The sequence below is a fragment of the Panthera uncia genome (assembly GCF_023721935.1).
Source record: "Panthera uncia isolate 11264 chromosome C1 unlocalized genomic scaffold, Puncia_PCG_1.0 HiC_scaffold_3, whole genome shotgun sequence".
In the NCBI taxonomy this organism is placed as follows: Eukaryota; Metazoa; Chordata; class Mammalia; order Carnivora; family Felidae; genus Panthera; species Panthera uncia.
In genome coordinates, this window is record NW_026057584.1 from 91,448,381 (window position 1) to 91,471,381 (window position 23,001).

The 23,001-nt window shown below is 39.1% G+C and overlaps 1 protein-coding gene across 1 annotated transcript in view; it reads right to left on the reverse strand.

The window, feature by feature from the left end:
* The window catches only part of THSD7B (thrombospondin type 1 domain containing 7B), a 384,726-nt gene that overhangs the window by 160,527 nt on the left and 201,198 nt on the right, over positions 1–23,001 (reverse strand). Inside the window, exon 9 of the mRNA XM_049615274.1 lies at positions 16,962–17,077. Within this exon, the coding sequence (XP_049471231.1) occupies positions 16,962–17,077 (116 nt within the window). The remainder of the gene's footprint in view (positions 1–16,961; positions 17,078–23,001) is intronic.

Sequence of the window (23,001 nt, forward strand, 5' to 3'; positions counted from 1 at the left end):
TAAAGCCTCTGGTGTTTGAAATTCCTTTTATGGCTTGGTGTTGATGTAGTAACATGACTTTTTAGAATTGGTGAGTCTGGAATGTCAGGTCTGTAAACTTGGGAAAATACTTATTTTCTGGTACCTCAAAGGGAAATAATTAGAATAACTTATTTGGGGCTTTGAAGAAGAATAATCAGGTAATGGAATGTAATATCAAATGAACTCAATATATCTACCCATCAGCTTCAACAATCATCTGGCTATGCTTTGTAAAATCTATACCCCTACCCATTCATGACCACCTGAATTATTTCTAATATTCAGGCATCATAAAATTATAACTGTAAATATTTCAGAATAGATTTATAAAAGATAAGGGCTCTTTTTGAAACATGATCACAGTAATACTACCATACATAGAAATAGCAATACCAATTCTCCTAAAATACTAATAAATATATAACTGTCATTGGGTTATAATTCAGTTCCTGACTGTCAACTGAATTATAATTGGTTGACATGTCCTATAGGCTCCTCCCCTTTTTCTTCTTGTTTTCTTTGGAATTCCCTTTGAAATATTTTCAAAAACATATTATAAATGCAGGTATAAAAAGACAGGCAAGTAAAAGAAAGTTTGGAGCACTGGTCCTTGATGAAATTTCTCTATTGTTGGCAGTGAGAACACGGCTTTTAATAGATCGGTAAATCAAGAAAGAGGAGACAAAAACTGTGTGGCCAGAGTACAGAGTGATGTTTGGTCAGAGACTATCCCACCGATACACACATAAAACTAGAATTCCCTTCGTGTGTGGATAGTGAAAAAAACCTACTCTGACAGACAGAAAGAGTGGGGTTGCTTTCTTGTCCTGACCTTAACTCTAGAAAGAACAGGAAAAAAAAAGAAAGAAGTCACCCAGAGTTTTCCTAACCAGATGCCTCTTTATTAATAAATGTGTAGAGCTGGAGCTATTCAGCACTATTATATCTGAAGAAGAAAATCTAAGATAATAACCGTTTATCATGTGTTTGGGATTGTTCTGGAAAAAGAATATTGAAGTTATCTAAGGAGGAGATGCCATTCGTGAAATTGAAAATAAAACAAAACAAAAGAAAGAAATATTACCTCTTGGACCTTACATTCTAGTGGAAGCAGAAGGACAATTGCAAAGATAAGTCAATATTTACTATTTCATAAGGCAATTAAATACCATGCAAAACACACACACACACGCACACACACACACACACACACACACAAATATAGCAGGAAGTTGTAAGGAATGTGTGTGTGTGTGTGTGTGTGTGTGTGTGTGTGTGTTAAGGAGAGGGAAAGTTGTAATTTTAAACTTCAAAGCCTCAGTGAGAAAGGGATATTTGAGCAAGAACATGAAATACCTAGGTGGTCATCTATATAATACCTAGGAGAAGAGAAATTTATGCAAAGCGAATGCTGTGTACAAAGACAAAGCAGAGTCAAATTCCAGAGAGAGCAAGGGGGTCCAGACTGGCTTTCTTCATTGGGTACACTGGAGTTGGGAGAGGAGGGAGGTCAGTGTTTCCGCAAAGAAAAATAATTCCTATCTAATATCATAGATGAAAATGAATTATTTAAGGCTTACATATAAAAGCTTCTGGAGAAAAACACGGGTATCTTTATGTCTTTGGGATAGGAAAAAAATCTTAAAAAACAAAAGAGGAAAATCATACAGTAGGTAATTGATAAATTCAATCATGTTAATATTAAGCATTTCTGTTCACTGAATGACAAACCTCACTCTGAATGACAAACCTCACTCTGAATGGTAAGATCTGCGTTATGTGGAAGCACGCAAGGTTTATTATCCAGAATATAACCTTCAAAACAATAAGAAAAACAATCCAAGCACTTGCCATGCTTCATTCATTTGCCAAGTGCTCTACATAAATCAACTCAATCCTCACGACAATCCTAAAACACCGTTACTCTTGTTATTTCCATTTTGGAGGTCAGAGAATGGAGGAGCAGAGAGGTTTTGTATCTTGTCCAAGATGTCAGTAAGTAATAAACAGGACCTGAAATCCAACAAGTCTGCATCCAAAGTATGTGTTCTTACTGCTCTGCTTTGCTATCCTCTGCTTCCAACCCCTGAATATTCTCAGCCAAGTGTAAGAAGAATTGCAGTCCAATGAAACTGAAATCCAATAATGGCAACTGTTCACAGGAATAAAAGCTCTATCCAGTTAGGAGCCTGGCCCCTACAGAAAGTCAATAAGGACCAAGACTAGCCAGTTCATAGGGCCCCAGGCTCAATAGTGCTCTTAGTTTAGAGCTCTGCTACAACTGTCTTGAAATATTTAATAATTTTTGAACAAGGCATCCCACATTTTTATGTTACATTGGGCCCTACAAATTATGGTTCTGGTCCTGATAAAAACAGTGGCAATGTGGAGAATTAATGAGATCCTCTCTTTTGGGCTTATCTTACTCCTTGGAAGTATAGACACAGAGAGGGGACTAGGAAGGATGTGTTCTGTCCTGGAGTTCTGACAGTTACTTACTGATTTTGCTTCTCTCTTAGCATTTAAATTCCTTGAGCAGGAGAGAGGGTTTGCATAATCATCCAGTTATGTGAACTCCACAGGATGGGCAAAGAACTCAGTACACACTGGGTCATAAAGACATGCTATTAAATACTGTTGAGTTATGGTAATTTATACACTTACGTACAATTCACATTTTTTTTATTCAAGAAAACAGATCCTCCTCATTTCTTGCCCAGATAATTGAATGGCCTCATAATTTTCCCACTGGTTTACAATGGTGTCTAACCTCATTATTTTCTGTATTATTTTTTGTCTAACACACAAATCTGATTTTATCACACCTATGCTTAAAATTTAAAGCATCTATTAGAATTCCAGATAATGTCCAAACTTCTTAGAATGGCATAAATCTTTTCATAAACTGGCTCCTGCATATCTCTCTAACCCTATTTCTTATCATCCCTCCCTATGCATTATGCATCCCAAGCATCACTAGCTGCCTATTATTCATTTCATTAACATGTCCTCTCAAGCTGCCAAGCCTCCATACATACATCCTCTCTTCTATATTTAAGGTACTCGTATTCCATGTTTATGTGGAAACTCCTAATCTACCAAATATTACATTATCGGACCACTTAGCTAGAGTAAGACACCCTCCTTTCTGGCTGTTAACACTCTGTGCTCATTCTTGTTAGAGGAAAAATATGTTTACGTACTCTAATTTCGTATAAAAAAAAGCCCCTTGAATAAAGTAATCTCATCTCATTAATCTTAATGTTACTAGCAACTGGCATAAAGCTTGGTATATAGTAAACCCTACAAAAAGTTTGCTGAATTAATGATACATTCATTTGTTATCATTCATTTAATTACTATGTCAGCACTTACTCTGTGGCAGCCACTATCCAACGTGTTGAAGCAGTGAACACGACATGGAGCTTACTTTCTAATTGGGAGAATGGTTAAGCACTATGAATAAAAATAACATGAAATAGTGAGTAAGAAAGAGAATGGGAAGAGGAGAATTTCTAATAAGGTTCTCAGAGAAGGGTTCACCAAGACATGATATTTAAACTGAAAACAAATGTTGAGGAAATGGCACCCATGCCAAGGTGAGAGAAGAGCATTTTAGGAAGAAGGGGCAGCAAGTGCAAGTCTGAATAAGAGACAACAAACTTGGTCAGAAGGGAGGCCAGCGTAGCTAAGAGGAAAGTAAAGAAAGCAGTGAAAGGTAGAACAGAAGTTTACAAAGCTGCCTAGCATCAGTCTGTGAGGGTAGAGCCCTTCAGATGATTCCTTCTATGTGAAGGGAGATTTACTTCCACAGTCTTCTTTGTCTCAGGACTTTCTCCCCTTCCCCCATTGTGTCTTCTTTGGTAAGGATAAGGGCCATCTAAATCATGTTATTTTGGGAGATGGAAGTGGACATACATCACCTTTCTTTCATTCTCCTTCTTGTTCTTTGGGATGTATCTGTTCATAGAATGCACATATTCTGCTCTTTTCTGGGGCATGGTCATTCAAATTTTTAGTAGTCCAACATGGTCTGTGACCAGAGGGTTAAGCCTGTCTAATTACAGGGTTGAGAATCAGCTGATATTTTGATCCCCCTCTACTTGGACTAATTCTCCATTGTTTCCAAATTTGGATGGGGGGAAAAAAGTGGGTGGGGAAAAGGCAGACTTCCTTAAATTCCAAAATCATACATGAGCCTGTTGATCACGTATAATGGTATTTCATGTTCCATGCAGTGTAACAACATATGTTTAATAAACTTCTATTATTTTCCTTCTAGAGGAAAGTCTCTTTCTTGCTTTCTCTCATTTTCACTCAAAACATACATTTAATATATTTCTATCTTCTGTTTATAAAATTAATAACTTTATAGCTTGAGCCTGAGTACTCATGGATCCTACAGCTTACTCAGGGATGATGAAATACAAAATGGAGGGCAAGTAGGGAATTAACACATACAGAGCAACTACTGCTGAGCCAGCCTCTTCATGTAGGATAAGAAAACCCTAGGAAGTAAATTGTCTTATAGACACTACATGTTATGTTTATGTTACAGATGAACATATAGAGTTTCAGAAAGGTTTACTAAATTTTAGTTAAAATTAGCACACAGCTAAGGAGCAATGCCAGGGGTGCACCATACAGATGTTAGATTCTTTCCACTACACATGAACAAATTAGAGAGAAGCTCAAGAGATAATATAATTAAGTGCTAAACTGAATATAATCAAATATCAGCTCAAAAAGCATGTGGTCATCCAGCAGCAGAAGAGGATATTGTTGGCTCATGTTAGAAATGAGCACACTTCCCACAGAACCTGTCATTGTATATGTGGCCTTCTTTGGTTATCATTTGTAAGGCTTCTAAATAAAGTTATTATAAGCATATTTTAGGAATCAGCAAATTAAATTTAACTTGAAAATACCTCAAATGGCAAAGAATCTATCGTTCCTAGAATACTTATTTGGGGATACTTTACTCCTAATCACTGAAAGCATGCCAATCAGTAGATAGTCTATCTGAACTATCTCCATGTAGCAACTTAATTTTGAAGGAATTTTAAGAGATTAACAGAATATTCAGTGATGATTTTTTTCTATTAAGGAACACTTAAAAGTTGTTCATCTAAATCATGAGCAATCTATTTCATTTTGAGCATGAATTTAATATCTTCTTGATTTGTTACCATACAAAATCATTTGATGTTCTTATAAAACCTGGAGTTCCTAACTGACATATTAAGATCCCAACATTTAGTTCCACCTTTAACTTTCAGGTTTGTTATAGTAAGACAAATTAAATAGTTTATAAATCTACCATCATGTTAGCTAATCCAATGAGTCAAAAGCCTCCTTAAACCACACTCTAATTTAGAATCATACTAAAATAGGATCAAAGCCAAGGAAGTGAAAAATAATTAATGTATTTTTTTTACTTGTAGAAAATTATTTAATAAACTTAAAGTAACACCCTACTGAAATCAAAACTAATTTATTCTATTTCCTCATAGGAAGCATACTGAAAAGTCTAAGAATAAACTCCTAATTAGAACGGGTACCTTGGTTTCTGAAAGGCAGCTTATTTACCTCTACAGGCAAATAAAAGTTATATTGTGATGCACTGTAAAATCTGCAGAGAATTCTAGAGATATGGGAAAGAAACCAGCCAGAACTTAACAGTTTGAAAAGAAGAGCATTCACATCCAAAGAAACACAGATTCTTTGCCACCATGGCTAACAATAAATCATTATGAATATCCATGTGAGCCACAGGATTTATTTATGGTAATGTAGCTTGACTACTGAGTGAGAGATTAATAGTGCTTTATAGCAGGTATTACATGCAAACGAAGAAGTTATGAGTAAGGGTGGATTTCAGATGTAAGGAACAGAACCTCATGCATCAAATCTACATTTTAAAATTTTTGTTTGCTTTTACTTATTTGACTTTGTTTGGTATGTTAGTTTATTTTATAAGATGACCAATACAACACTGTGTATGATAGACTGTTGATAGAAATTACAGCCTGTACATTTTGGTAAGAATTCAAGTACACACGGACTACATATTTTGTTTGTCTGAAGTAAAACCTCTGGCCCAGATCAAACTCAGGGTGAGTGCTTTCTCTCTTCTACAAGTTTCTAGTCTACATGAATATACAATTCTACTGTATTTATGTGCCTGAGGCTTCATTTTCCTTTTCTGTATTTCTATCTAATGTAAATCACTCTCTTTCCAAACCAACTCTGATGTGATAAGAGGATGGCTTTTGTGCTGGAAGCAGGCAGGTAGGTCTTACCATGCCTCTGCTTGCAGTTCGGCCAACAACAGAGACAGACTTGCTGAAACAGAAGTGAGGGGAGGAGTCACGTTCTGAATTCTCTCCCAAAGGGCTGAGCGTGGGCCTCCTGGAGAGGCCAGTCTCTTTGGGGAACAATCACTGCTCCATCTGAGAGGGAAACTTCCAAACCCAGTTCCTGTTACCTTTCTGCAAACTGTCCCCTTCCCCTTTCAGATGGGTCCTGACTTGAGGAGGCTTGTCCACATGCTGCTGAAGTGGCTGAGGGCCTGACACAAATGGGGCCATCAGACTCTCTTTCTTGGTAACCTGAATAAAGAGCCAGAAGGGAAGTTTCTGTCCACGTTTGGTGCTTGACTTAAAAAAGTGTGGTAGAGTCAAGGCTGGGACAGCCATTCTGGGGCTCTGTATCTGCTAGTTATGACAGTGTACAGATTCAGAGAAGGCTCATTAGAAGAGGCAGACAGTAGGCGCACACAGATTAGCAGAGACAGGAGGAAGCATGCTGGCCCTGAAGCTGCAGATAAGTGCCAGGTCTTGTTGGCATTTCTAGTTCCCATGACTTCCATGGAGAGTTTTTTTTTTCCTTATTTTTGGCTATCTGTGAGTTTTCTTGTTATAATTTTCCAACAAGTCGTTTTAACCAACTATAGCTTAAAAGCCTTTGATCCTTGAAAACCAAAACAGATGATTAGAACTATACACTAGATGCAAGTTATACATTTCTTAAATTGTTCATTGGCTAATGATTAAATTAAATGATCCTATAGTTCAGTTGTTCTCAAACTTTAATGTGTCTTAGAATTACTAAGGCAGTGTATTTAAAAATGTAGATTCGGGGGCACCTGAGTGGCTCAGTCAGCTAAGCGTCCAACTCTTGACTTCTTCTCAGGTAGTGATCTCATGGTTCATAGGTTTGGGCCCAGTATTGGGCTCTGCACTGACAGCACAGAGCCTGCTTGGGATTCTCTCTCTCTCTCTGTCTCTCTCTCTCTCCCTCTCTCCTTCTCTCCCCCTCCCGCTGCTGTATGCTCACTCTCTCTCTCAAAATAAATAGATAAACATTTTTTAAAAATGCAGATTTTGAGGGCCCAGGCTTGACCTCAAAATCAGAATCTCTTAGGGTTTTAACAAGCATCCCCAGTCACTCTGAGCTGGAAGTGTATGGGCCACATTTTCAGAAACTACTCAAATTATTGTTTTACCCTTGGGCCAATCTGGGCCACTGCAAGACTGCACATGAACACAGTTTTGGATTTCAACATTATGCCCTTGGGTTTTATTTAAAAAGAAAAAAAACATGAAACCTTTTACTTCATTTCCTATGGACATAATGCCTCAGTTGGTGACCTCTGTTGGAATGGGAAGTTGCAGCAGGAAATGCCTTCTAAGAAATAGCGATTGAATAGGCTTTGGTTCCCAGGAGATACTCATATAACTTCATTAAAAATAATAATAAACAAACAGACTGATGGACATATGAATGAGTGAATTAGTAAATGAATGTGTAAACAATTATAAAGGATAAAGAATTCTTTTTAATCATGTTTGCCAGGAAACCAGAGATAAATCAGATTCTCTAAGTCCCCCATCTTCTTTTTTTTTAAATTAATTTATTTTGAGAGAGAGAGAGAGACAGAGGGAGAGAACAAACAGGGGAGGGACAGAGAGAGAGGAGGACAGAGGATCTGAATCAGTCTCTGTGCTGACAGCAGAGAGCCCAATGCAGGGCTCAAACTCACGAACTGTGAGATCATGACCTGAGCTGAATTCAGATGTTCAATGGACTGAGCTAACCAAGTGCCCCTAAGTCCCACATCTTGTATTGCCAACATCACTGTGCATGTTCTTGCAGTGAGCCATGGAAACATTTAGAAAAGAAATTTAGTTGTAAAGGCATATCAATTTCCTCTTAGCAGTTTGCTAGCTTTGCCTAAGTAGGTTGCTTCTAACTGGCATCTGTTTATTTTGTACAGATTTACTGAGTTCTGTTCCATCTTAAGTTTATTACTTAGGCACTTTTGGGAATGAAGGCAGAAAAAGGTTCTAGCCTTCAAAGATTTCACATCCCTTCAGAGGAACACAAAATACCTTTACGGATAGTTAGAATGCAAGCAAGTTAGACAGGGTTATGAGACCCAAGAGGGAGGAGTGGTTGTTTCCAGCAGAAGGATCAGGACAAATTCTGTGGAGGAGGCAAGGATTTATACCTTGGTAAGATCTTTGCAAGCAATAGAGATAAGGAGAAAGATATTCTAGACAGAGCGGAAATCTGATTTCCCTTACTACTTTCTCTCACAACAGTCTCATCTGCCCAGCACATACTACAATTGGTATTTAGGTAATTGTGGGTTCAGTGGCTCCATCTTCCTCCAGTAGACTGTACCCTCCACAATGGAAATGGATTGATCTGTGTCTGTTTCACTCACCAGTCTACATATATGCATGCAGTACCTAGCAGAAGGGCTGCAACACGCTGATTATTCAGCACATGTTTACTGCTGAATGAGTGAGTAAGAGCCTAGGCTTCCATGTGGTTTTGCCCTCAATTAGTTTTGCAATCTTGAGTCCTATCCCTGGGTCTCTATTTTCTCATATGTAAAATGGAAAAATAACAGTTCTTTCCATATAGGGCTGAGATAAAAATTAAACAGGATGATGGATAGCAATAAATTATAATTTTTATTAATTCGACAGGAAGAGGCAGTGAGATAAAGCAAAAGCATGTGGATGTTTTGGCCTTTTAGTGATAAGAGTCAGACCTTGTCTAGCTTTTTTTGCCTACTACTGTATGGGCTCACCAGACAAGGCAATGTAGCAAGTTTCATGTAAATTGGGTATCTTCACCTGCTCTTTGCTCCGTTTGGATCAGGTGACCAGGAGTGCTTCCCTTGACAATTCCGTTGCCTCCTCTCTGGAGCAGGACTAATGGAACAGCTGTTCCTTTTTCACCAAACTGTCAAGGAAACAGCATATGTGAAAGCAATGTGTGATAGTTCTGTAATGTGCCAAGCCTGTGTCACAGGTTTGAGAGTCCCACGCTGCAAATTCTTGAATTGCTAATAAACAAGCAAAATGAGTGTGCCTATTGATATGAGAAATAACTTGTTCTGAGATAAAACAGGCAGGCGCTGGAGTCTGAGAAATCTGGATTCCACTCTGGCTCTGCCTCGGCCATGCACATTGGGTAACCATGGACCCATTACTCCATATTTCTGAGCTGGGGTTCCTCACCTCTATAGTCATGTATGATTACACCTACCTCCTGGGGCCACTGTAGCAAGTGAAGGAAAATCCCAGCTGGTGATGCTGTGAACTCCAGGTCCTGGTAGCTGTACATCAACTCTGGTGCGGAAGAGCTGGGAGTTGGGGATAGGAGGAAGAGTGTGGACTAAGAACACTTTCCTAATATTTCCTCTCAAGGTGAGGGGTGGGTAGTGCCAGCTGCGTGCCAACCTCTGAGCAGCAGGTTGTCTATGGCACAGTGGTGTTCCTCCATGTTAGGAAATGGTCAAGGGGCTCTGATGAAATATTTCCCCCCCCTTTTTTTTCTTATTTTAATGTTTATTTTTGAGAGGGAGAGAGAGAGAGAGAGAGAGAGAGAGAGAGAGAGAGAGAGAGAAAACATGAGCAGGGGAGGGGCAGAGAGAGGCAGAGAGGGAGAATCCAAGCAGGCCCTGCACTGTCAAGAGCCCGACATGGGGCTCAAACTCACAAACCACAAGACCGTGACCTGAACCGAAATCAAGAGTTGGATGCTTAACCAACTGAGCCACCCAGGCACCCCAGAATGTTCTTAATTTCTGTTGTTGCCAAACCTGATTTTTTTTTTTGCGAAGTCAAATCCACTTCATACTGGGTTTTAAAGAATCAGGCAGAAGGTGCCAAATTTTAAGGAAAAGCAAAAAAAAAACAAAAAAAACAAAAAAACAAAAAAAAAAAAACCAAAAAAAAACAAAAACAAACAAGAGAGCAAAAAATTCCAAATCCTTAAGAGAATTTTATCAATTATTTTTTCCCCCATGAATTGAGAGAAAGTGTCTTTTATGACTTTTACCAGCAGAACTCAGTTTGGCAGGAATATGAATGATTGAGAACTGTAATCTCCACAAGCCCAAATGTTTGTCACTCCTCCTACTACATTTTCAGGAATATTTATTGAGTACAAGGGCAATGTAGTGATCTGTATTGGTCTACATTGATCTACATCTACATCTATAGGCTTTAAATTATAGACCAAAGGGGGAAAGTCACCCCCAGTGGAGCCTGTAAAAAACAAAAAGAACCTATGCTCTGCATTTTGAGGCTGGAGCTTGGGACATGTATGTGACATACACTCCTTATTTCATTTTAGTATTTCAAAAACACTTGGAAATAAACAACATGAAACATTTACATAGGTGGTAACTGAAATTTAGGTTAAGTCACTTTCTTAAAGAAAGTCAGTAGAGCATCACGATGCCTTCAACACCATTTTGGGGACTAGTGTCCAAGGCCTCCTCATTATTTGGGAGTAAATTAGTAATCCATCCACCACTTCTCAGGTAGACAAAAGTATTTCTCCTGTAGGGAGAAACAGGGAACGATGCGTGCTGGAAAGGGGTAAGTGAAGGGAGAGGGTGGTGTTCATGTGCATCCGAGTGGGAGAAATTCTGGATTCCAGAACAGGTGATTTTTTTACTTATCTGACATTATAACTGACCAATATCTTTTCCCATAATTGGCGTGGATCTGTTAATGCTATGGCTTCATCTTAATGGAAGCAAAATCTTTAGGAATTTTAACTAGTTGTGGGAAAGATGCAGAATTCATTTATTCATTCGTTCAACAACAATTACCGAATGTCCTTCCTATGCCAGCTCTGGTGTTAAGCACTGCAAGTTCATTAATAAAATCAGAAGACAACTGCCCTCTAGATTTTATAACCTGTCCAAGAAAAGCACAGACATGAAACAAGCACCATCATACTCACACAGGATGTCTAGATGTTGCAGGACACCAACATAATAAAAGACAAGTTCCCTGTTCCTAAGGGACTTAGATATTAATAATAATAATAATAATAATAATAATAAATTTCCATGTACTTGACATTCTTTAATGTGTCCTGTTCTCAGTTAATCCCTATAACCACTCTAGGAAGTAGCTGCAGATATTCTCTCATTCTGTACAGGAGGAAATTGAAACACAGCAAGTTTAAAGGGAGTCTAAAGTGACTTCTACGGCAAAGATGGGATTTGAGAGTCCATGCACTTAATTGCTACGCTACACTACCTTGGTATTTAAAAAGAATTACTGCCTTTGAATCTAAAAAACCTCAAGACCTATCTCCAGGGGTTTGAACAGGAACAAAGGCTACCACCAGATGAAGTTTCCTACCAATTCCCGGCAGTGGTTTGCCTGTGGCCTTCCTGTTTCCACAACACTGCTCTCCAGCTTGCCCCTTAGAGATGAAAGTTAAAGGAGCTCCCTCAGGCTTTAATTATTGATACTGAAAAATAATTAATCATTAGCTCCATGGTTTCTAGGAATTTATAATAAGAGCTATTTATACATGTTATCTTCCAGTCCAACAGCTTTACCTCCTATGTATTTCCCTTCTATGGAAGTGGTGTACACGTTTGGGAATTATTCCAAAATAATCCATGGGTGGGGTGGTGGAAAGGGGGACAATGGTAGCATGGGGAAAATGAGAGTGGCCATAATTTGGTGATTGTTTTCACCTGGTGATGGTAACACAAGCGCACATTCTATTGATCATTAACCTTTTGCATTAACATTGTATTAATTTATGTACACATCTGAAATTTCATATAATTCAATGTTTAAAATATAAAATGCATCCATTTAAAGATAACCTAAGAGAAATCCTGGAAAATCAGTATTGGTTTCTGACTTTAAAGGAAAAGCATGAAGTGTGATGGTTATAAGAGCAGTGACCAAGATTAATTCCCAACAACACCCAGACAAACAATTATCAATGATCTCCTAAAACAGGTTAACATGTATGTGAAGGCATGTTGCAAAGTATAAAGCACTAAATGTTTCTCATCCCTGCCCACTAATTAAGAGTCACTTTAGGAGAGTTTTAATATTGCCAATGTCCCTTCAGCATGAAGAGATTCTGACTAACATGGGCTAGGATGAATCTCAGACATCAGTGCATTGGGGGAAAAAAAGCTCCACAGGGCTGAGAACCTCTACAATAAGAGGTTGTATTGTTGCCATCATTAAGCAAATAACGTTGGATACTTCAGGCAGTCTTTTGTATTATAGACTGAAGGAAGAATTAAAGAAAACAGCAAGAAAGTACCAAAGGATGATTCTTGATCATTTGGCTAATTTATTACTGGGGCTTAAAAATCAGAAAGGGCACAACAGTGCCACAGCTTGACAAATATCTGATTTGCTTAGAAGAATGTGTGACAATCATTAATCATTTTAGGAGAGACTCAGGTGAGGAGAAGTATGAAGGCTGGAGTAGTGGCTGACTACTAGCTAGAGATCGTTCATGGCTTGAGAATACTTTGAAGTCATAAGGATTTAGCTCATGAACCCAGGCAAGACCAAATAAAAGCTGACACAATTCAGCCATTGCTAAGGCACAAATCACTCCTGGTACACTCAGGCCCCTGAATCCACCTTGGCTCTCTGAGAGGTTTCAAATGGATTTGGTTTGAAGTTCATATCACCCAGTGATTCCCTGATCATATGGAAACTATTAAGTCATAATGTCTTAAAGTAGAACCCAAACATAAATAAAAGTGTATTCTAGAGATCTCTAGGTGATTCCGCTGTGTAGTCAAATTTGGAGACCACGAATATAAACTATTCTTAACTTTGATGACCCAATATGAAATCACACCTGCAAAAGAAAAGCTCCTCCTTCTTCATTAGCCAAGGTCACCACTTGCTCTGGCCCATGCTTCTCCAGACTTCTCAGTTTAGGTTAAACCACTTCTCCTCCCTCCACCCTACACAGTACCTCACCTGTGTCCCCACCTGCTGATCTGTTCCTAGGCTATGCTTTTCACTTTACAACTTTGACCATGTCACTGTCTTGCTCAAAAATTTCTAATGAACCCCACCCTGAACTGGAGCTTTGGAACCAAAATATAGTTATTACCTGGAAGCTTACATTAAGGTACAATTCTAGACCCCATCTAGGTCTACTCAATTAGAATCTGTATTTACTAAGATTCTCAGGGGATATGTATGAGCATTTAAGTTTGAGAAGTATTATTCAAGAGCACCATTATCCAAAGTACATTTTGAAGCACACTCTCAAGGACAGAGAATATCCTGCCTGGATTCAAAGTCACATCATTCTCTCTCTTTACAGGACATTTGTCCATTCAAAAAAATAGTTATTGACTGACAACTATGCCCCATACTGTGTTGGGTTTAGATGATCTATCAGTGAAGATGACAGAAATGGTCCTGGCATTCATGGACTTCTAGCAAGGTCAATATTGCCATGGAAAGATGAGGGTGTCATAAAGGGGGATGTGCAGGATGCCGTGGGATGATCTACTTAATGATGTGAACTGGGGACAGCCTAACACATTTGGGAGATCTAGGACATGAGAATAGCATTCCTGGGGGAAAGCTGCTAATGCAGGTCCCTGTGGATGCACAGGGTCAAAACAGGAGGGGCATCTGAATACAGTGTCAGCTTCACACATAACAGGTGCAAAGGCTCAGGGCAGCTAAGGAAATGCTTGCCCAATGCTTACTCCATGCAACAATAAGAAAACTGTTGCCATCATTAAGCAAATAACGTTGGACACTTCAGGCAATCCTGAAGCATGACCCAATCATGCTCTAAGTGATTTCCATATATGTAGGCGTGACTATTAACCCTGTTTTTCAATCGAGGAAACTGAAGCACAGAGAGATGAAGCAATGTGTTCCCATCACAGAGCAAACTTTGAAACTCAGTCTTGCCTATCTGGCTCCCGCATCTGTGTTCTTAGCCATCACATTCTACAACTGTTCCGCTGGGAAGAGCACGATGCATTTAAGAAGCTGAACATAGGCCATTATGTCAGGAGTTCAAGCAGTGATTGTTTATGGATCTATTGTTTTTGTTTGTTTGTTTGTTTGTTATCATCAGAAATAGAGTGCATTACCATTCAGGAGCAGCTTCTTACAACTCACATTTTTGAGAACTGTCCCATAGTTAATGAATCAGAATTTCTAGCTCTGGAGCTGAAAATAGGCATTTTGGAATGCTTCCAGGTGATTCAGAGACAATAAAGTCTGAGAACCACAGGTTTAGAGGTACAATTCCCTTTAATATTATCCTCCCTCACATAGTCCCTCCTAATTAAGCCATGGTTATTTAATAATATATTGGTCCCAAGGTATAAACTAAACATGAGGGTAAACAGGATTGGAGTGGAAAGTTGGAATAAATCTGAAAATTGAATCTTTGCTCCTCTAGGTCCCCTGACCGCCAGGCTGTGAAAAGAATTATCTAGGCTTGAAAAATTGGAGGCAGAAAAAGGACCACAGAGGCTTAGAACTATTTTCATTACAATGCCAACCATTTAAATAACTAATTGAATTTCCGGAAATTGAAGTAAATTTAAAATTGCTGGAAGAGCAATTATTTCACATGCTCTATGATGCCTCCATCCTTAGCCAGTGCTAGAAGATTCTCAGGCAGCAGGGAATCTTCTTGATGGCAGAATACATGCAAGAGCAGTCTCTGAAATATTCTCTGGCCACTAGAGTGCACTGGCTCAACAAAACGAATATGTCTCCCTCCCTGTCAGGGGACCTTGACAGCTCCAACACCAATATCTGGCTGCCAGTGGGGTCTTCTTTTTAATTCAGTCTTTCCTTTCCTATAATCACTTAACAGAGGAATTATGCTAATCTCTCATGAGGAAGAAACTAAAAGAAACAGCTGAATCTCAATAAAACTCCTTCATCATATATTATTTTATTTTCTTGCATTTTTCCAATACCTTTCTCTCTCTCTCTCTCTTTTTTTTTTTTTATCTTTGGACATTTTTTCAAGTACATTACCATTAAAGTGCCAAAAGTCAGCCTCCTGGATGCTGCCTTTCAAATGGTTCAGAGAGATCATAGCTTTTCTGTCCCACTCTGTCTGGAAACGGCATTCTCCTGGTTTCTCTACAAACCCTGTTCATTCAATTCCCTTACTTTGTATCCCCATTCAGGATAATTAGTTTGCAAAAGTTCCTGGAAGAACCTGTTGTTTCCATCCCTTAAAAGATCATAAAATTATTCCACTGTATTTTTCAAAGCTCTTTCATATTCAAAATATTTATTTGTAATTCTACCCATAAGAAAGCTCACTGGATACAACTATATTAATTTCATGACAAAATATCATTAAGAAGATGAAATGGCACAGTTATGAAAACCTTATGCAGGTTCCCCACCGCTGCACTATAAGACACTGATAATAGTAATCTTCATTAGCTGTCACTATCCCTTTGCCAGTCACTAAGAGTGGGTTTGAAGTATCTGGCAGATCTATGTCTGTGTTGGTCATACTTTCACATCACTCCCATGACGACTTGCGAGTCAAAGAACATTTAGGGGATCCTAGATGCGCAGGGATGGAATTTCCCAAGGAAAGGTATGAATGCTCTCAACTTTTGTGTCAGGTTCTCCCCTTCCAGAACTGCATACAGTACTTCCTTGTCCCTTCTTCCAGAAGGCTAATATAGCCTTGTCTTGTTTGAGAAGACATGACTACCGAGAGAAGGCTAGGATATGTGTGTGAAACCCAATTTACTCTGGGCACTAGGGTTACGATTCTATGCATCCTTCCTTTTCTTGGATTTGCCTTTTCTAACTATGGCAATGGTAAGATCCAGAGGACAAAGGCTAGGGTATAAGACTATGGGTATAAGAACCAAATTACTAATTCTATATCTTCTGTAGAAATGGAGATTTTGGACTAGGAGTACTGGTATCGACCCATGGACTAGCTCATCAGGGGAGTGCAATGTGCTGGGAGTAAAGACCTGTTCCATGACAGAGGGTCATTCTACCAAAGAGCTCCTGTGTGTTTTTTTAGGATTTTGGTATTAAGTATCCTGGATCACTGCCATCCAAATACACGCAGGTGTATGAAAGTATCAATATTTATAGTAAAGAAACACAAATCTTATGTTGCCAATTTTTGTACCGATTCAAAACTTTTCATGTATCTGCCCTTGTTCTTCCACAGACTTACATTTATCAGTGATGTAAGCACAGTGCTTAAGGCCCTATAGTCTAATAAAGATCCCTACAGTCAGACTCCCAGCACACAGGAGCCACAAAGAAACTGCCATGGTGTTGAGGCTTTATAAGGAACCATATTTGAATGGCTGTTCAAAACACCACAACAAGGTTAAGAGAGGATAAACATTTCTGCAAAGCGCTACAGTGAAATTTTTGGCACGCAGTAACTGAATAGGTTTGCCCTGCCACGTTCTGGTGGATCTGGAAATCCAAGACTTCATTTACAAATTTTACCAACCTTGTTTCACAGGGGGACACGCAAATGGAAAAGAAAGATGTTCCCATTCTACAATCTCTCATTTATTTAGCAGTGGGGAAGACAATTCAGGTGGTCGGGAAGGAAAGCATTAAGAAACAGAATGCACCGACCTGGTTGGCATGACCTTGGGCAGGGCGTCCACTCACTGAAAGCTGTCACAGTACAGTCTTTTTTGCACGGGAGAAGACAAGGACGCACTGTTTCTGGCCGAGTGGAATCTGGACATCTGTCAATGTGAAGAGACAACATCAGTGCCTCCTGGAAAGAGTAAGTTGTTTAGTTCTATGCTAAACAATAGAACTATAGGATTTCAGAACAGAAAATACTGAGGTTCTGTTTTTACTTTTATAGACAAGGAAGAGAGAGACAAGGAGTTGAGGCTATTTTCCCAAGGTCTCCCAGCCAGAGGCAGAGCCAAAGCAGACTTCAGCTCTCTTGACCTGGAGACCAAAACACTTCTTCACTAGTCCAAGAAAACAGCAATACCAGAAACCAATGAAAGATGAATGCCAAGAAAGTGTCTCACCATCAGCATCAACTCAAGTGACACTTGATTTCTTTTCAGAACGAACACATCTGATAAATTTTTTTGGAAAGCATTTTATTCAGGGTAATATATCAAATCTGTGATATTCTACAAAAGGAACAGGAAAATACAGGGCAATATATGAACATAGTGGGAAACAAAAGTCATCGAAAACCATTTACATTTGCTTTACATTTTGATAATAAAAAGAATTTTAGAATATTTAAACAATCGGTAGGTATCTCTTTTGAACATGTGGAGTGATGAGATGGAGTAAACAAAATGTGACAGAAGGCAAAGGCCAAATAAACTAACTAGCATTAACAAGAGAACACTTCAATTCCATCATTTTGCTGAGAATGAATGCTCATACTTGGGACGAAAATACTACAGTCAACTAATTCAAAGTCATTTAGAAGAACTAAAGTCTCAGAAGATGACAATCAAGTTGTTGTTTTCTTGCCTGCTTACTTGTTTTATGAATACAGAGGGCTAAAAACCACATTTATTATCTTCTAAAATAGTGATATGCTGAGAAGAAAAACAGGAAAGAACTCAGCAACATTTTTTGCATTTTAAATTCTGTTTCTCATAAGTTCCTCATAAAGCACATAAATGCAGTGTGCGTAAAGCTTAATAGCATGAGATAGCCAGTGCTGAGTTTCCTAATAACAACAGTGAGAGGCACTATAGCCTTCATTTTCAAATGATAAATTGAGGCACTGAAATAATCAGTAATGGACCCAAAGCTACATGGGGACAGGCCATTTGAGAAAAATTATGACAGAACAAAACACCAGTGTAGCAAGTTCAGACAATCAATTGACCTTATAGAAGGAGAGAATAGAAATTAGAGGAGACAAAATTAACAAGAAAATAATGAATTAAAAAGAAACACAGAGCTGACGAAAAGATGACAATTTAGGTGAAAAGTCCACCAATTGTACATAAAACAACCAATGTGCAAACACAAAGGTTGTCCAGTTTTCAAATACTTCATAGAAGTAAGAGAACAGACAATAATGGTTATGGAAGAAGAGGAAGAATTACCCAAGAATGGAGAAGAATCTGGATGACATCAGACCTCATCAATTTAGATAATTAACAAAATAAAAACAATTTCTTAGTTTTAAAACTTTAGAATAGAAATAATATATAAGCCAAACATGGAGGACTGAACTTGACCATGGAACAGAATGCACATGATATCACTTTTGTGACCATAAGGTAAAGACAAAGTAGACAAAGAAGGGGAGATGTAAGGGGATAGAGAAAGAGCGGGGGCTTGGATGTCCTCATCTGACAACGCAGGTGGGCAGAGTGCCAGTCTAAATATAAATGAAAACAGAAACAAAGCTCTAAAAAGATTAATTCAAAGTGCTAATGTAACCTGCCAACAGAACACCCACCATCTGGGAGTCGAGACAGGAGTTAGTGTAAATGGGTTCAGGTTCGTTGCTTTCACAAGAGGGAATCGAGGAATGGGCATTTTACATTGACAAGTGAAGATATTTATGAATGATATGTGGAAAATATATTATTTAGAGTCAGGAGGTAAACATCAGAAAGGGAGGAGGACTACAAATATATACTTGTGCTTGCTTGCATTGACATAATGGATGGAGATAAGAAACTAATACAATGGCTCCCAGTGGCAGGACAGGAGGTGGGGGAGGTGGATGGGAGCAGGGGCGTGAGCATGAGGATTCTCTTTGTTATATATATCTTTGCATGTTGTTATGATTTGTGAACCATGTGGAGGCTCACCCAGTCAAAATAAAGAGACAGAGAAAAACACAAAACAACTGTTAAAAAGTTGTTGTGGTTGTGTTTGAGATGTGGGATACTAAATGGAGCATGAGATGGACGGGACCTGTTGCTTGCCATCATCGTCTCTCTGTATCATTTCATTTCTTCTGGGGAGTATATAAAACGGACAAAAATAAATTAAAAGAAAAAATGCATATACTCACAGAAAAAAAATGGCTCAGTAAATTATTAGTGGCATTATTATTATTTTCATTATTATCATTAGTATTTATTTATTTTAGGGAGTGTGAGGGAAGGGCAGGAGGAGAGAGAGAGAGAGAGAGAGAGAGAGAGAGAGAGAGAGAGAGAATACCAAGCAGGCTCTATGCTCAGCATGGAGCCTCACGGGGGCTCCATCCCACAAACCTGGGATCATGACCTGAGCTGAAATCGAGTCAGTTACTTAACTGACTGAGCCATCAAAGTGATTCTAGTGGCTTATATTATTATTAATTATACTTAATATACACAGAAACACTGCCTATCAAAGAGATCAATTCAGTAAAAAAAATGAGAGAAAGAAAGAAAAGTGTCTTTATGAGAATATAGTGTTACTTAAACAAGCTACTCGGGTAAGGAAAACTTATGTCATACTTTACTGGAGATAGCAAAAAACACTAAAATCATTCCCAAGTCCTTTATTCATACTCTAAGGTCTACTAAAATTAAATTGAGCTGCTGTTTATTCTAACTCTTCTCCAACAGCTCCTGTGGTATATGGCTGGAAATGAAAGTATGACTCGGGCAACGCCGACTTCTTGTGTGCTCAGTGGAGTGGCAGGAGTCCCACTAAAACCAGCCACCTCACTCTCACTCCTGCATTGGTAAAATAAGCTTAGAACTATTTGTGGCACTAGCTTCAGGCTTTCTCGAGAAGGAGGCTGATCCTGCAGGGATTTTGCTCATTTCAATTAGGAGCAGGTGTTAATCTCTTTTCGGGAACTGAAGTTGTCTACTTTATTTACCCTTTATTGGCATCATGCACAATAAATACTCACTGGGCATAATGTCAAGTTTCCATAATACAGCCTCTTTCTCTCTGTGTGTTCTTCCCTTAAGTCCGTAAGAGAGAAACGGTATCACCTCCTCAATAGCAAAGATCAAGCTCAGGTTACATTCCTTTTATAGAGGCCATGAACTGAGAGCTTTCCTAGAATGTGATTTGTGGTCTGATAGGAGCCAAACATTCTCTTGTCAGTGAAAACTGTGTTTTTGTTCATTTCTTTTGCAACCTCTTTCCACAGGGGTTCAGCTTCCTCTTCCTTTCTCCTTAGATAGTGTCTATCCCTTCAAGAATCATCAAATTTCTAATTTGCATCAATTTCTTCTTAGTCTTCAAAAATACTCTGACCATTAGCAACATATGTGCCCTCCATTTCTGAAAAAAAAACCTACAAGGTTTATTTTCTGTATTATTGTATTGATACTGACCAAGAAAGGCTTTGACCTCTCTTACTCTGTTTTCTTGCGTGTGTGTGTGTGTGTGTGCGCGCACGTGCGCGTGCGCCTGCGTGTCTATGTATGCATGCATGATGCATAAACTAATTTTTAACGCCTTAATGTGGAATTGCATCTTATATCATATCTTAAAAGCGCCATATCTTAGCTCAGTGTAAATATTTAGTAACAGTAAGTGAATGATTCAATAGTATTCAATGTTATTGGAGCCTGAAGACAAATAAATCCCTGGGGATATTAGTCTAATTTGTCCAGCCATTTCTTAAACAAAATTAAAGCCTTAAAATCCAGGGAAACATATGGATTCACTTTTTACATAGTAAACAAAGTATGGCCCCTTGGCTTTTGTCATAATTTATACTTCCTAATTTTGCATACCACTCTGACCCTAGATTGGCAGTGGTCTCAATAAAAGGATGAATGTATTTCATTTCAGCACATGTATTTCCCTGGACTAGCACTGGAATGCTCTATAACTATTATCTCTTTGTTGCTCTGTAGCCTTCAGTTCCTTATAAACACTGTGCTGAAATGCATCAAACTGAGCTACAAAGATCTGCCATTTTTCAGTTATGCCTCCATAATCAAGATGCAGACACAAAGCTCCATTTCTTTGATCAATCCTCCAACCCAGGAACCAACGTACGTCTCACTCAGCTAGGTGGGGCGAACCTGCCAGGTTTGTCAACATTAAATGTTTAAATGGAGCTCTCTATTATTACATCTCACACAATGCCAGGTGTTTTCACATTAAAGGCAGCAAGTGCCTTATCAGGACTTTCAGGAGGCTTTGAGTTGTGTGTTTTTAATCTTTTTTATTATTTTTTGAACGCTGCAACTGAAAAAAAAAAGACAATAAATAGTGAAACAAAACCAAACAAAACCCTAGAACTATCCCAATAAGCTCTTACTTCTGTTTCACTTGTGCCCTGGCTAGTTCTCATTTTCTGATATGATCAGTTCTATTACTCATACAATGCTAACATTCTCACCTATACAACTGCATAGAAACCAAGACACCAACCCAGGGAAGCAAGAACTTGCAAGGAACTCTGCCTCCCAGTGCAGTGGGCTTGGAGATAAAACACATTATATTAGCCGTCCAGTCCATGGAGACATGCTTCTTTCTCTCTACCCCCAAAGGCCCCCTCTTCCTCAGCATACTTCCTTCTTTTCTGTTTCTATTCCCCTACCCCCACTCCAAGGATTTCACAAATGGCAGGGAATCTTTTCCCACTGCAGTATCTTTTACTTGGAAAAGAACAAAAACAATATATTTTTTGAAAGGGCAGAGTAAACAGTATTTTCTACTGCTCATAGTTTCATTATCTCACTATGTGCTTCACTGGACACTAGGTATTAACCTCTTATCTCAATTAATCTCCTTAACCTAAACATTTTTAATTAATTTTATTAAAGTCAACTCAGGACTGTTCGCTCGGGGGCGCGAGAGCTGCGGCGGCGGCCGCCTGTGGGGCGAGCGGGGTCTCTGAGGAGAGGGAAGGAGGGACTCACGGAAGGGGAAGAGAAGCTGGAATGTCTCACAGCGAAAAGTAGCAACAGTGTAGGAAGCATCCCAAACTCCATACAATGTGAAGTTATGAGCAAAATCTCAAATGAGGATTTCCTAAGAAAAGCATTTGGTGTGATTAGTCTGGAGATGTCAACTCTGCTGCTGCTACTGCCACTGCTGAATTGTAAACTAGGTGCCCTGGCAGTTATGTCCTGGAACAACGCACTGTAGTGAGATTCAGGATAGCCTGTTTTCTTAAGCCTTACATCCTATGTCTCTTACCTCTCTGCATCTACTGGCTTACCTCTCTGCATCTACTGGCTTGTAGATGGTGAATGAATCTACTGGCCACCGCTGATGAATGAAGGCAGCTACAGCCCACTGCTGTGGCTAAGCAAGCCTGCCAGAAAGCTTGAAGAGGAGCCTCAGCTGCCCTTTACAGAGCAAAAGCATCCTCTGAGTAGCTAAAGCTTGGACTTCTAAGCAAGTGATACGTGGTGATGCAGACAGAGTGTTGTCAACCAGGGAAGCTCAACCAAACCTTGGTGCCCGGTGTTTTTTGGGGGGCATCGATGCGGAGATCATCCTGATTCTGTTGACATCCTGAAGTGATGCTCAATGCCAGGAAATCTCTTCAGTCTTTAAATTTATCTGTCAAGAGAGTATGGCCCTGCACACCAGAAGGTGACATCTTCAGTGGTGATTTCCTCATTCCATGGCCTATGTCTACTTAAATACCAACTACCAGACATCCTGAAACTTCAGAGTCTCTTATGGGGAGGTTCCGGAAGATGGCTGCGTAGGAGGACGCGGGGCTCACAACGCGTCCTGCCGATCACTTAGA